Source organism: Pantherophis guttatus, chromosome 2, assembly GCF_059756535.1.
Source record: "Pantherophis guttatus breed Tessera chromosome 2, ASM5975653v1, whole genome shotgun sequence".
NCBI lineage: Eukaryota > Metazoa > Chordata > Lepidosauria > Squamata > Colubridae > Pantherophis > Pantherophis guttatus.
This window is the reverse complement of record NC_142064.1, coordinates 276,405,926-276,420,276: the sequence shown is the minus strand read 5'-3', so window position 1 is coordinate 276,420,276 and position 14,351 is coordinate 276,405,926. Positions and strand designations below refer to the sequence as shown.

General features: G+C 48.6%; 1 protein-coding gene across 6 annotated transcripts in view; it reads right to left on the bottom strand.

The window, feature by feature from the left end:
* LOC117668284 (major histocompatibility complex class I-related protein 1-like) overlaps positions 1–10,203 on the bottom strand; it is a 48,234-nt gene extending 38,031 nt beyond the window's left edge. For 3 of the 6 annotated variants that reach the window (XM_087884548.1, XM_087884547.1, XM_087884549.1), the window contains exons 1-2: positions 5,921–6,246; positions 5,338–5,613 (exon numbers count right to left, since the gene is read on the bottom strand). In XM_087884548.1, the coding sequence (XP_087740674.1) occupies positions 5,338–5,613; positions 5,921–6,095 (451 nt within the window). In that variant the 5' untranslated portion in view covers positions 6,096–6,246. Of the gene's footprint in view, positions 1–5,337; positions 5,614–5,920; positions 6,248–10,049 lie in introns of those variants that run through there. The other 3 variants (XM_087884550.1, XM_060685719.2, XM_087884546.1) reach the window with 2 other exon arrangements.
* Positions 10,204–14,351: the final 4,148 nt, after the last annotated feature.

Sequence of the window (14,351 nt, the reverse complement as noted above, 5' to 3'; positions counted from 1 at the left end):
TGACAAAAGGTGGGGGAGGCAGAAAGGTGGGAGCTGCTTTGTCTTTAAAACATGTTTCTCCATTTCTCAACCAGGGGAACATAATATTCTGCCTTTTTAATATTTCCTAAAATATTTCATTCTTCTAGGAAAGGGCTGGGTGCTAACTTCCTACATGCCCAAGAAGAATCTCCTGCCATTCACAGGAAAGCACTGAACATCTGGCAGCAGTTTTCGACTTCTGAGAACAAGCTCTGTCTTATTTCAGAAGCACCAAAAGCTAAGACAGAAATTGTCTTATTTCAGTCGAAGATGAAATCTCTGGGACATAATCAGTGGTGGGATTCAAGTAATTTAACCGGTTCTCTACCCTAATGATTTCTTCCAACAACCAGTTTGCCAAACTGTTCAGAAAGTTAACAACTGGTTCTCCCGAAGTGGTGCGAACTGGCTGAATCCCACCACTGAGTGGTGGGATTCTGCCGGTTCTAGGCGGTTCGGCCGAACCGTTTGTTAAATTGCTGGCTCACCCCGCCCATTGCCCCGCCCCTCCGCACCACTATTTATTACCAATGGTTTTTTGTAATTTATTGGCCTCGCAGCACACCGAACCGTTTGTTAAATTTCTGGCTCGCCCGCCCCTCGCCCCGCCCTGCCTCCCACCCGCGTAGCGCCAGCCTACCCTAGCCCAGGGGTGGGCAATTGTGGCTCTTTTACAACCTGTGGACTTCAACTCCCAGAATTCCTGAGACAGCTTGGCTGTTCACAGGTTGTAAAAGAGCCACAATTGCCCACCCCTGCCCTAGCCCATCCAGTCGCTGGGGGAGACGCGCAACTTTTCTCCTCCCTGGAACACTGGCTGCCCAGGCTGCAACCGAAGCTCTGCATCGTAATGGGCTCCAGGAGGAGGAGGGGCGCCCTCTGCCCCATTGCGAAGCTCAGTAAGAGCAACAAGAACTGGCTGCAGGTGCAGCTGGGTGGGCGCACGCACAGTGGGGCGCAGGCTTAAGGTGCCGCCTCCAAGCCGAGGGGCGACCCGATGGTGCGGTAGGTTCGCTGCTGCCGCTTCCCAGACAGAACAGGAGAAAGAGATGGAGAGAAAGAGAAATGAAGAAGGGGGGGAAAGAATGAAGGGGAGAAAGGGGGAGGGAGAAAGAGATGGAGAGAAAGAGAAATGAAGGAGAGAAAGGGGGGAGAAAGAGAGATGAAAGAGAGAAGGGGGAAAGAGATGAAGGGGAGAAGGGGAGGGAGAAAGAGATGGAGAGAAAGAGAAATGAAGGAGAGAAAGGGGGGAGAAAGAGAGATGAAGGAGAGAAGGGGGGAGAAAGAGAGATGAAGGAGAGAAGGGGGAAAGAGAGATGAAGGAGAGAAAGGGGGAGGGAGAAAGAGATGGAGAGAAAGAGAAATGAAGGAGAGAAAGGGGGGGAGAAAGAGATGAAGGAGAGAAGGGGGAAAGAGAGATGAAGGAGGGAAAGGGGGAGGGAGAAAGAGATGGAGAGAAAGAGAAATGAAGGAGAGAAAGGGGGGGAGAAAGAGAGATGAAGGAGAGAAGGGGGAGAAAGAGAGATGAAGGGGAGAAAGAAAGAGATACAGAGATACCTGTTTAAAAGAAAATACTGGGAGCCACAAAACCTGGGTGGGAGTAAGTGATATGGAGTTGGCAATGATCACCAGGTTTAAGGTTGTGTATAAGTGTTTACATGTGTTTAAGGTTGAGTGTTTAAAGTTGCAGACCCCTGACCTACCCCATCCGATCGCTTCACCTTGCAGCCAGCCCTGTAGGCCTGCGCCCGCCTCCCACCTGGGCAGCAGCGGCCTACCTACCCCGGTTGTATCACCTTGCCCTGCAGCTGGCCCGAACGCCCGCCTTGGACTGCCTCCGACTGCTCCACCAGGTCATTTTTATTTAATTAATTTAATTAAGAATGCTGCAATGGCCATAAATGATGACCGGTCAAAAGTGTGAGGACCTGTAGAAATCACTTTTTTCAGCCCTCTGGGTAGTCCCTATGTGCATATGGACTACTCAGAAGGCTGAAAAAGTTACTGTATTTTCTGGCGTATAAGACGACTTTTTAACACATGAAAATCTTCTCAAAAGTCGGGGGTCATCTTATACGCCGGGTGTCGTTCTCCTGTAATCAGGCAGACTAAAAGGCTCTGACGAACCTTAAATGGCTCTGGCGATCCAAGCTCTGACAATCCCAGCTTTGCCTGCTAATCAGGCAACGCAGGTGGGATCGCCAGAGCCATGTAAAAGGAAAAAAGTTTTCCCCCTCCAGCTTGCTTATCTTGCTGCTAGTCGCAACGCTTGCCTCGCTTGCCTGAATCCATTCCATCAGCAAGCCACTCCCTGCCTGCAATCAAGCAGGCAGGGAGTTGTGGACTTCAACTCCCAGAACAAAGCTGGCTGAGGAATTCTGGGAGTTGAAGTCTACAAGCCTTAAAGTTGCCAAGGTTGGAGACCCCTGTTCTACTGGGTAAGTTTTTTTCCCCTTTGGGAGCTTTAAAAAAAATAGTTAATTGGGGGGTTTTTTAGTTGTTATTTTTTAGACCTAGCCATTTAAAGTTTAGGAAGTTTTAAATTTAGTTTTCATATAAAAATAAAAATAAAATAAAATAATATTTGTGCAGCTTTCTGAGATTTAGTGTGTTTCTGTAGTGTTTCACTCTAACTACACAAACACAAAAAATCTCACAAAGCTGTATGTGGAATTTTGTGTGTGTAAAGTGTGAAAGTTTTTTTGGGGGGCTTTTTGTGGCTGTGTGAGGTTCCTGCTTGTTGCAGGGGCCATTTTGGGACTAGCACAGCTGCTTTTGCATTGTGGGTGAGCCAGTTGTGTTGTGTTGTGTGTGTGTAAAGTGTAAAAGTTGTTTTTTTGGGCTTTTTGTGGCTGTGTGAGGTTCCTGCTTGTTGCAGGGGCCATTTTGGGTCTAGCGCAGCTGCTTTTACATTGTGGGTGAGCCAGTTGATGTTTTTTAATTTTTATTTGGTGTGCGTTGGAAGAGGGGTAGTCTTATAGGGCGAGTATAGCCCAAACCCTATATTTTAACAGGAAAAGTCAGGGGTCGTCTTATACGCCCAGTCGTCTTATATGCCGGAAAATATGGTATTTTTGACCGGTCCTCGCACTTTTGACCAGTCCTTGAACTTACGACTGTCCTCACATTTTATGTTTTGCACCCTATCTTGTCACCGTGGTGAAGAGAAGTAGTGGTGAAATGACTGACACGGTTGTTAAGAATGCCTCAACGGGCATAAATGTGAGGATGGTCATAAGTGTGAGGACTGGTCAAAAGTGCGAGGACCAGGCAGAAATGACTTTTTTCAGCCCTGAGAAGTCCCTATGCACATAGCCACGCCCACCCGGTCACATGACCAGCTAGCCACACCTACCCAGTCACATGATCAGTTAGACATGACCACCAAGTTACATGACCACCAAGCCACACCCCCAACTAAGCCACGTCCGCAGAATCGGTTGTTAAAAAAATTGAATCCCACCACTGGACATAATTGAATATTTGTGCAGCAAAATATAAGCAGAGGGATCACACTGAAAAGGCAAGTTTCATTTTTTAATGTTTAGTGTAGGAATTCTGTTAATGCATCTCTACGCATGAAACAATTCTGGGCTATCTCTGAGCCTGGATATTCTGAGGTTTCCTGAGGCCTGAAAAATAATTCAAGGGTTCCTGCAGGGTCAAAAGATTAAGAAAGGCTGATTTAGAGAGGCTAAAATGTATTTATATTTAGAACTGCTGTGAAGAATATCAGAAGCCACTTTATGTTTTTCTTTCTTTAGTCCTTTTCTTCAACTTGTTTTCTTGTTTTATTTTTCTTTGATTTCTTTCCTTTGTCATCTTTACTTTATATTAGTTTTTATATTCTCATTGAAAAGATTTAATACAAATTAGATTAAAAAATTTAAAAGGCGAACAGGATGACAGGGATCATTGCCTGAAAACACAGAGAGGCTATTGTCACAAAGCCTTAGAATAAATCAAGGATGCCACCACATCTGGAATATTGTGAGCAGTTTCTGGTCAAAAGACCTCCGAAAGGAGAGGAGGGAGCCCGGGAAGGTCCAGAGGAGGCGACTGAGGTGATGGGAGGGAGGAAGCAGCCTCCCTTTGAGGAAAGGTTGGGACATTTGGGGCTGTTGAGCCTGGAAAGGAGGCTCCCCTCCACTCTGGCCGGTCTCCTTCCCCCTTCCTCCACCAGGGGGAGCCCTCTGGGTCCAGCTCTGCTCCCCTGGGAGGCCAGCAGGGGGCCTGGAGGGATCTGGGGAGATCCTGGGGGATCAGGGGCAGAACTGGCAGAGCTCTGGGGGTCACCTGTAGAGGGGGAGGGGCAAGGAAAGGGTGGAAGAATTGGGGGGGCTGCAGCTCCTTGGGGTGAAAGGAGGGAAAATGGCTCCTGTTTGTGGAGAAGCTTTTCTTCAGCCAAAAGCAGCCTCTCTTTACACACACATTTCCTTGCAGACCCTCCCCAAATAAGGTTCCTTGGAGGTGAATCTTGTCCCCCAAAGATGGCAGAAGGGGGGGCTGCAGAAGAAAGAGTCTCCCTCCCTCCAGGGCAGCCCCACCAAGAGGGCCGTGCAGGAGTTCAGCCTGAGGGACCAAGGATGGGAAGCCATGAAGGCTCTGAGAGACTCTGGAAGGGCCCCAAATGGAGGTTTCTTTCTTTTCCGTCTCTTCCCCATGAAGATTGGGAGGATCCTGGCCCTGAGATCCCCCCCCCACAAAAGCCCCCAGCCCCCCATTTGGTCCTCCCGGCCTCTCCTTCCAACTGGAGGGTGAGAAGAAGCTCCTGGCATTTGGGCCCCACTCGCCCCTCCAAAAAGGGGGAGAAGGAAAGGGATCTAGTCTCCCCAGGTGGATCTGCACTCGATCCCTCATTTCTCTGGGGTGGAAACAGACAGAAGGAGTAGGACCTGCTTCTCCCAGGATCTAATTAGGATCCACCTGCCTGGTTTTTTTTGTGGGGGGGATCTGTGATTCCCTTCCTCCCCCACAGCAGGAGATCCCCCAAGACAAGATCCTCCATCTTTCATGGAGGGAGGGGAGATTTCGGTCTCTTTTTACCTCAGTTTATATCCATATCCATATCAACATTCAGAAAGACAGAAGGATAAATTTAAACATCTTTTTATTAACTGCAATTGGCAGAAAATGTCAGCTATGGAGGGAAGGAGAAACTTACATTGATTTTTTAAAAAAAGAATAAACATATAAAAAAAGACTTTTTAAAAGGTGTGGAAGCAGCCTTTCCCTTTGAAGGGACCCATTTCTCCCCCCTCTGGTTCCTGGGGAGGGGATTATGGGGCCGGAGGAGCCACCCGACCCATCACTCACCTTCGCTCTGATTGTAGCGATTCCTCAGGTTCTCCAGGTTTTCTCTGAACCATTCCTCAGAGTCACGTTCTCTCTGGGTGTTTCTGTCCCAGTACTTGGGATCCTCCTTCCCCACCTTCTCCATCCAGGAGACTCGAGGCTCCATCCTCTGGCTGTTGCTGTCATAGTAACTGAAGAGTTGATCATCCACGTACCCCAGAGTGACAAAGTGGGGCTGCCCCTGACTGGGCTCCGAGATGCCGGTGTAGAAATACTTCATGGAGTGGGAGGAGGCGCCTGGAAGGGAGCCAGAGGGGAAGAGTTAGGGGGCTTCAGCCAAGGACCCTGATCCCATGGAGGCTCCCATCTGAGGCTCTGGGGAGAAAGAAGGAAGAGGAGAGTTGGGGGGCAGAGGAGGAAGGGGGGAAGGAAGGAAGGGGGAGATGGTGGAAGAAGAGGCAGGAGATGGAAATGAGGGAGCAACTAAGAGGGGAAAAAAGCAGCTTCTGGAGGGACTGAAGGGTTGGAGGGAAGGGAAGGTGGGGGGGGGGTGAGAGAGGAGGGGAGGGGAGGGGAGGGGAGGGGAGGGTCCCCCAAACTTTACCTGCCCCAATTGTGCCCTCCCCCCTTCCATCAAGGCCTCCCTCAAACCCCCTTCTGGGTTGCTCAGCCTCTGCCCCAAGGAAGCTGCAATGGCTGCACAGGTAAAAGGGGGGATTCCACCCTCCCAGAAGCTCAAAAGCAGCAGGAAACCCCCCCTGGTCCCCCCTCCTTTCCATTCACAGAACAAAAAAAACCCCATTCTGGCTTCACTGAAGGCCAACCTGGACTGTTAATAGGTGCAGATTTGGGGAGGGATTTTATAAAATGGGGGAGGGGGAAACCGGGTGAGACCAGAGGCCATGGGATCCTTTGGGGGAAACCCAAATGGGGAAGGGCAAAGGGGGCAGGGAAGGAAGGAGCAATGAAGTGACTTAGCCCCCCAGATCTTCCTCCTCAACCCTGTTCCCCCCCCTTCCTGGCTGGAAAATCCCCCCTCCCCTCCCAGAGTTCAGCCATCTGAGCAAGAATCGGATTTTGAACCCAGGACTCAGAGGGGCTCCTCCTCCTTCCACAGAAAATCTCAGTCTGATTAAACCAAGATTTCTTCCTTTCAGCAACCCAATTAGGGCCCTCAAACTCTCCTTCAAGGACCTTTGCAATGCCCCAGATTTCCCCTGAATCTCCCCCTTCACTTTCCCCAGAAGCTGCTCTGACCCTTCTCCTCCTCTGGGGCTGATCCTGCACTTGGTCAGCACAAAGAAAGGCAGAAATGCCCCTCAGCCACCTTGGAGGGGATTGAGATCCTGGCTACCCAACTCTTCACGTGATCAGTGTTACTCTTAACGTAAAGGCCTAAATTAAGAGTTTCTCAGACTCCGACACTTGGACTTCAACTCCCAGAATTCTCCTCACCCCCAGAAAACCATTGGCCCCTCCACCCTGGCCCCACCCCCTGCCCCCAAGGAGGATGTTGGGAGTTTCTGCTGCCAGCTCCCATATTTGGGGTGGGGGGCTCAGCTGGGGTCCCTTCCCTAAATTCAGTCTTTGTCTGGAGGGTCCTGTCATCTTTAAAGCCCCTCTGGGGAATCCAACATAAAGATACAAAATTATGTCAGTTTCTATCATGCAAACTCCAGAATGAGGAGCATCAAAGTTTTTTCAGCCCTTCTTTGGAGGACAGGCTCAATTCACAAGACAGAAAACTATGCTAAACTTTACTAACAATGACCCAAAAAAATCACATTAATTCACTGTTTAGTTCTTACTGTCAAAATAGAAAAACAGAAGAGACTCTGCCCAATGAACAGAAAAACAATGGCTTGTAAGTGGATTAAAAGAATTAAAAGAAAATAAGATTAAACTGGAAAATCTCCAAGGCCCCTTGTTTGTGTCCATTCTGAAGTCTCTTCAGATCAGAAATTATTTCAGGGCACCAAAGATTTTGAAGATCATTTTCAGGATCGTTCATGGGACTTATTTGGGCAGAACCTGGGTCTGCATACAAAAGGGCAGAACCTCCAAAGCCCAGAGAAATAAATACAGGCAGTCCTTGACTTATGACCATATATGAGCCCACAATTTTTGTTGCTAAGTGAGACATTTGTTATGTGAGCTTTTTGCTCCATTTTACAACTTTTTTTGCCACAGTTGTTAAATGAATCATTGCAGTTGTTAAATTAATAACCTGGTTAAGTCAATCTGGCTTCTCCATTGACTTTGATTGTCAGAACGTTGCAAAAGGGGATCAGGTGATATGGGGACACTGCAACCGTCATAAATATGAATCAGTTGCCAAGCATCCAAATCTCGGTCATGTGACCATGAGGACGCTAAAATGGTCATAAGTGTGAAAAGTTTTCAATGACATTGAAACTTTGAACGGTCATTAAATGAATTATTGTAAATCGAGGACTACCTGTGGTCCTACTGCCCATTTCCTCCAGTATGGTCTCCCAGCCCTTCCCAGTCCAAATTTATTAATTAATTAATTAATTTATTATTAAAATTTATATGCCGCCCATCTCCCGAAGGACTCGGGGCGGCTCACATAAATAAAAAAAAATAACAATAAAATCTAAAACCAATCCAAAATTAAAATCCCCAGATTTAAAACCTCGTAGAATGATCAGGGAGTTTGCTGGAACAGCCATGTCTTCAGGCCAGCGCGGAAAGTGCGGAGATCGGGAGCCTCGGTGGGTAACCCATTCCAAAGGGTCGGTGCGGTCACAGAGAACGCTCTCATCCTGGGAGCCGCCAGCCAACACTGTCTGGCCGACGGAACCCGGAGGCGGGCAGCTCTATGTGAACGCACAGGGTAGTGGGAGGCCGGTGGGAGGAGGTCCTGCAAGTACCCCGGGCACATGCCATGTAGGGCTTTATAGGTCAATACCAGCACCTTGAAGCTGATCCGGAAGGCCACCGGCAGCCAGTGCAGCTCACGCAGGAGAGATGTTGCACGAGAGTAATGGGAAGCTCCCGTAACAACCCACGCAGCCGCCACAAGGGCAGCCCCATGTAGAGGGCATTGCAGTAATCCTACCGAGAGACAATGAGAGCTTGAGTGACTGTACGGAGGGCATCCCTGTCTAGGAAAGGCCGCAACTGGCGCACTAGGCGAACCTGTGCAAAGGCCCCCCTTGTCGCGGCCGATAGATGGTCCACCAAGGACAGCCGTGGATCAAGAAGGATGCCAAGATTGCAAGCCTTTTCAGAGGGAGTAAGTAGCTCCCCTCCCATCAAAAGTGATGGGGTAGCTAGATCAGGCGATGCTGGTATCCACAGCCACTCAGTCTTGGAGGGGTTGAGTCTGAGCCTGTTTCTACCCATCCAGACCCGTACCGCCTCCAGGCACTTAGACACCACGGAAATGAAAGGCCTGGGCCTCCCTCTTCCTGCTCCTCCCACAATCCCAGGGGCTTCTCAGAGCTTTTGGGCAGAGGGAGGCCCAGATCCACTTCCTGCTCTGGGGAGATCACATCTGATCCAAAGGGATCAGAGCTTTTCTCTAACAGAAGGAGTGGGAATCGGACTCTCCGTGATCCAGAACCTGCTTCTTTCCCTTGTGGGGCTGAGCAATGAGGAAGTCTGAAGTCTGCCTGAGAGGAGAAACGTGTGCATGTAACTCAGGTTGGGCATCCTCACAATCCTGAATCCTCTTCATGTCAGAAATGACAGGTGTGACTATAACACAGGTGTGCATAGGTTTGGCATCCTCACAATGGTGAAAGTGCCTCCAGTCAGGAACGGCTGGTGAGTTTGGGCCTGTCTGTGTCTGAGCAAGCGATTCAATTCATGGTCTCCCTCCAGAGGTTCTTCTCTTCTTCTGCCTCCAACCCAGCCTTTTTCATCCTTAAGATCCTGACAGCTTTTTTAATGCCTTCGGAAATGCTGCTCCCTTCAAACGGTAGTTTCTCAGAGCAAACAACTGGGAACACCCCAAGGCCCCTTCCTGATTCCTAAGGAACAATTGTACATTTTAAATACTTTGGATTCTGCTAACTGACCCATGCTGAGCGCTCCTGGAATGGAAGGAGGAGGATTTTGGGTGGAAAAAAGAAAAAAGCTCTGGGGATGTTGGGGTTTAGGATGGAGGAGAAAGTGAACGTCCTAAAGGCGGAAACATTGTTCAAGGAGTGTTTCTCTCCAAGCTTTTTCCTACTGCATTCACAGGGCAGCCTTATTCAATGGCATCAGCCTCTGCATCAGCCAATACACCAAACCGCTTCCGGAAACAAGCCGGGTCCTCCCAGAAGCACCAGAAGCCACCAAGAGCCACCAAGCCCCCCAGAAGACAGGAGAGGCGACCCAGGCGGAGGGGTTGGGCGAAGGCAGCCAGGAGGTTCGTGAATTGTCCTGATCCCGTGGAAACGCCGCTTTCCCACAACCTCCACTTTGAAATTGGGAAAGAACTGTGCTTGGGGGTGCCCAGGTAGACTGGACTGAGATCTGGAGGGGCTACCCTTGTCCTGCTCCAGGGGGGGGCTCTCCTGGGGGGGAATAGGCAGCAGAGTCCCATCCATCCCTTCTGAGAGTGGCCAGAGGGGGGGATGGGGAAGCGGATTAGGAAAAGGACCGAATCAGGATTCTCTTTCTGGGAAGAAACTTTTTGGGAGAGAGAGAGAGATTGCCTGGATGGATTCCCAACAGTAGAAAAAGGGGCCGGAACCCCAGATGCCCCCAAAGGGACTCACCGAAGCAGCTCTCCCGCAGAACGACCACCACCATCACCACCACAAGGGACAGGGAGCGCAGAGCCATCCTGACCGCGAACCTCAGCTCAGGGCTTCTGAAGTCGCAGGCAGAGAAAGACGCTGCCTGGGCGATCAACAACGCAACAACCCCGAGCAAGCCGGCGATTGGACAAGCTCAACCAGTAGAAAAAAGATATCCCCGGGTCGTCATTGTTGCTAGGCAGATGGCCAGGCACAACCAGCCAGAGAGGAGGGGAAAGGAAAGCGAAAGTTCCCTCAGGAAATCCCCTTCCAGGCATTCCGCCTCTTGGGGGAGGGGCAGAGCTGCGGGAGTCGGAAAAGAGGGGGGCTCTCTAAACCTGGGGGGAGGGGCGCAGTCGAGGGGAGGGGATCAGGTGGAGCTGCCAAAAAGGCCAGTGCAGTCCTGGGCTGCATCAACAGAGGGAACCTCAAGAGAAAGGTTTTTTTGTGGCATCTTCAAGGCAAAGATATTTCTTTCTATGGGAAAATGCCAAAGGTATCAAATACAGTATATAAATTCCGTTTCTTTTCCTTCTCTGGTGAAGCCATGAATCTTTAGGAAGCTTCAAACTCTTCTCTTTTCCCACAATAAACTAAGATGGCTGCTCTCTCCTTTGGCGGTTCTTCTGGAGACTCCTTGGACTAAAATAATAAATCCCTCTTCCGATTACAGTTGTTATTATGATCCCCAAATTCAGCTGATTTTACATTTCCTATGATGAACAAAGTATGAGAAACATCCAATGGTCCTTTCAGGGTTTGAATCATCTTGTTTCTTCTGCAGTCACCTTTCCACTGAGCATGTACAGAGTGGAAATTAGGCCCTGTTTGTGGAAAAGAGGAGGGGATAGCTTGATAGTTCAAGAATATAAAATATCAAATATGGAACATAAAAGAATATAAATCTTTGAAAAATCTTTCAAATCTGGAGAGTCTCAGCAAGGCGGGCCCTAAGAATTTCCGGAAACATGGATGAGGTGGAGAATGGCGCCCCCTGCTGGCTTGAGGCTTTGCAGTTTCTCCTCTCAATTAGCAAAGTGGGAGGGAAGGAAAAACCATCCCATCAGAAGAAAAGTCTCAAATACTGTTTTAAGCACCAAGCCAGCCAGAAATTAATCAAATTACATAGAAACAAGCCAGCGAAAGATGGAACTGATCAAATTAGCTGCTGGATTGTGTAAACTCCCTTTCTCTTTGCCGGCTTCTTTGTCAGACAGACAGACAGACAAAGTACAGACCTGCGACAGGCAATTCCTGACGATGATAGGATAGGAAGGTTTTGTTCTCTTGTATTAAGTACAACACATGTAATCCTGTACCCAAAAGGACAGATGTAATTGAGCAGATGTGAACACTAATCCTGTGAAAGAATTCCCATTGATTGCTTGCAAATAAGAAACTTTCTGTGTGAATATCTGAGCCGTATTTTACACAACATGCTAGATTTGGACTTTTGTCCCAAAGATCAGGCTCTCCATTTCTGCAGACATAAACAGATGAAAGTTTCCTCCCTCCTTCCAGCCTCACTTCTTGGCCAACCTTGCAGGGAAAACAGAACCCAATGGAGGCTCCGGCTAACCGAGGGACCTTCTGCCTTCCTTTCACCCGTCTGTATCTCTACTGATGAAGAAGGCCGAGGCCATTAGAGGGAGATTCCAATTCCTGGTGAGTCCCTGGAAACTGGCCGTCTGCAGGATGAGCCTCCCCTTCAGATCCTCCCTTTTCTCTCTGGGTCCACAGCAGGCGTAACCTTCCTCTGTTTTAACTGACTGGTCGGTTTATGGTGCAGCATCTCATGCAAATGGGATCCACACACAATACACACAAGTCCCTGAAGGGAAAATTCACCAAGGTTGCAGGGAACCCAATGGAGCCTTGGTGGTGCAGCGGACTAAGTGCTGTTATGTAGCACTTAGCTGCAGGCTGTCTGCAATTAGTGCGAGTTCAAATCTCACCAGGCTCAAGGTTGACTCAGCCTTCCATCCTTCCGAGGTAGGTAAATTGAGGACCCAGATTGTGGGGGCAATAAGCTGACTTTGTAGAAACACCGCTTATGGGGGGCCAAAAGCCCTAATAAGCAGGTATATACAAAAGAATGAAGGCTATTGCTGTAAGTGCATTGTAAGCCGCCCTGAGTCTTTGGAGAAGGGCGGCATATAAATTGAACTAATAAATAAATAAATAAATAAATAAATAAATAAATAAATAAATAAATAAATAAATGTGAGAAGGTCATGGAAACGAATCTCTTAGGTGCATGACTGACCCAGTTACATCCGCTGTGTGAATCTGGCCTTTGAGGGTCTGGAGGATCCCTGGCAAAAGAGACTCTGGGCTGCTTCCTGAGCTACGATTTTGGAAAGGAGCCAAACGCCAGGAGACAGGCCGAAGCAGCTCAGGACAGCCTTTGGCTAATACGTATTAAGTTTGGAAAAGTAAAAGGTTGAGGCCGTAATGTTATTATTTTTATTCAACTGTGTTGAAAAGAACACACAATTTTATTGTTTGGGAGATGATAAAGAAAGACCTGGCATTGCTTTCATAGCCAAGAAGGTATATATTGTCTCCCATTCCATATCTATCATGTCAGCTAAGAAGGCAAAGAGTGCTGCCATCTTCCTTCCACCTTCCAAAGACCACCACTGACTAAAAAGGGACGTAGTTGATTTTAAGATAACATTTTTCTTTTTTCTGAATTTTCCCTTTGGAGGCAACGTAAATAGAGAACAATGGGAACGCGACGGGACTCAACATGCTGAATCGCTTTCTCCTTCCTTGAGCCAAGGAGCTGCTGAAGCTGCACAAGGATTTCACGAACCACTGAAAAGAGGCTGCAAATGCAGGTATCACTTTGGGACCTTAAGGGCTGCGTGTGAGAGAGAGGCGTCTGTCCAGAACGTTGCTACCAGCTGTGCTGTTTTCGTCCTGTCTCTTCAAGGCCTCTTCCCAGGAAGAGTACAACAAAATGGCCAGTAAAAGTTGTGCTGTGAAAGAACTGAGGGTGTGGGGAAACAAGGTGTGTATTTTTGTGTGGAAGTAAAGCGGTTAGAAAGGGGTGTTCTCGGCTTGTCGTTCGTTCAGAACTGCGATAGGAAATAATCACCAGTAACACACAGAGAATCAGGGTTTACTTTGGCAATGATAAGCTTGCAGTCAAAAGTAAAGTACAAGTCGGTGTTTTGGTTCAAAGTCAGCGCTGGGTGTAATCACACCACAGCGCTATTTAACAAAAACTCAGCCCCTTAAACATACATCCGGTGATTATCAATCAAGCACCCCCCACTCCCTTAACAGTAACAGCTGCGAGCAGCGAGGACAGCAGAATCGGAGAGGCCCAGCAACGTCATCAATCATTGCCCTGAATGCTGCTATCCAGGAACTGTTTGTGTGTTCTCTGCGGCTGCCTATCTCCACTCCTTCATCTCCCATACACCCCATTGATGGCGAGCTCCGGCAGGACTCGACAGGCGGCCCCCCCTACCAGGAGCTCACCTATAAATGGAAAGCATACAGATGTTAGTCACTGTTACGATCCTGCATTAGGTTTGGCTGGGTATTTCCGATGGAACCGTTGTATCAATCGGGCAGCGTGAACATCGGGTGCTGCCACCCACGAGGCCTGTGTTACAGGGTATCCTTTCCACCGCACAAGATATTGTAACATCCCCCTACGAACCCTGGAGTCCAATATTCAGTCTATCTCATATTGGTTGGTATGCACGGGACCCGGTGGAGTAGTTGAGGTACCTGGCCTTTCTATCGTCACCGGTTTCACCAAACTGCTATGGAATACGGGATGTATCCTACTGAACAGAGGGGGAAGTTTAAGAGCTATGGTTACCGGATTGATGACTTGTGTTATGGGAAATGGTCCTATATATTTCGGTCCTAACTTTTTACTGGGCAGTCGGAGTTTAAGGTATTTCGTAGATAAGTATACTTTGTCTCCTATCCGGAATGGTTTTGGATCAGCTCTTTTCTTGTCTGCATATTTTTTGTACTCGTCTGCTGCCTTTTGTAATGCTGTTTTTACACTTGGCCATACATTACTAATTTTATCGGCCCAACTGCGTGGCGTGTCACCGTCTGTCATAGGGGGATCTAACTCTGGAATGGCTGAAAACTCTCGGCCATATATTACTTGGAAAGGGGAGAACCCAGTACTGCGGTGGGGTATGTTGTTATATGCCACTTCGGCGAAAGGCAGGAGTCCTGACCAATTCGTCTGCTGGTATGAAACGTAGCATCTGATATATCTTTCGACCATGGCATTGGCCCGTT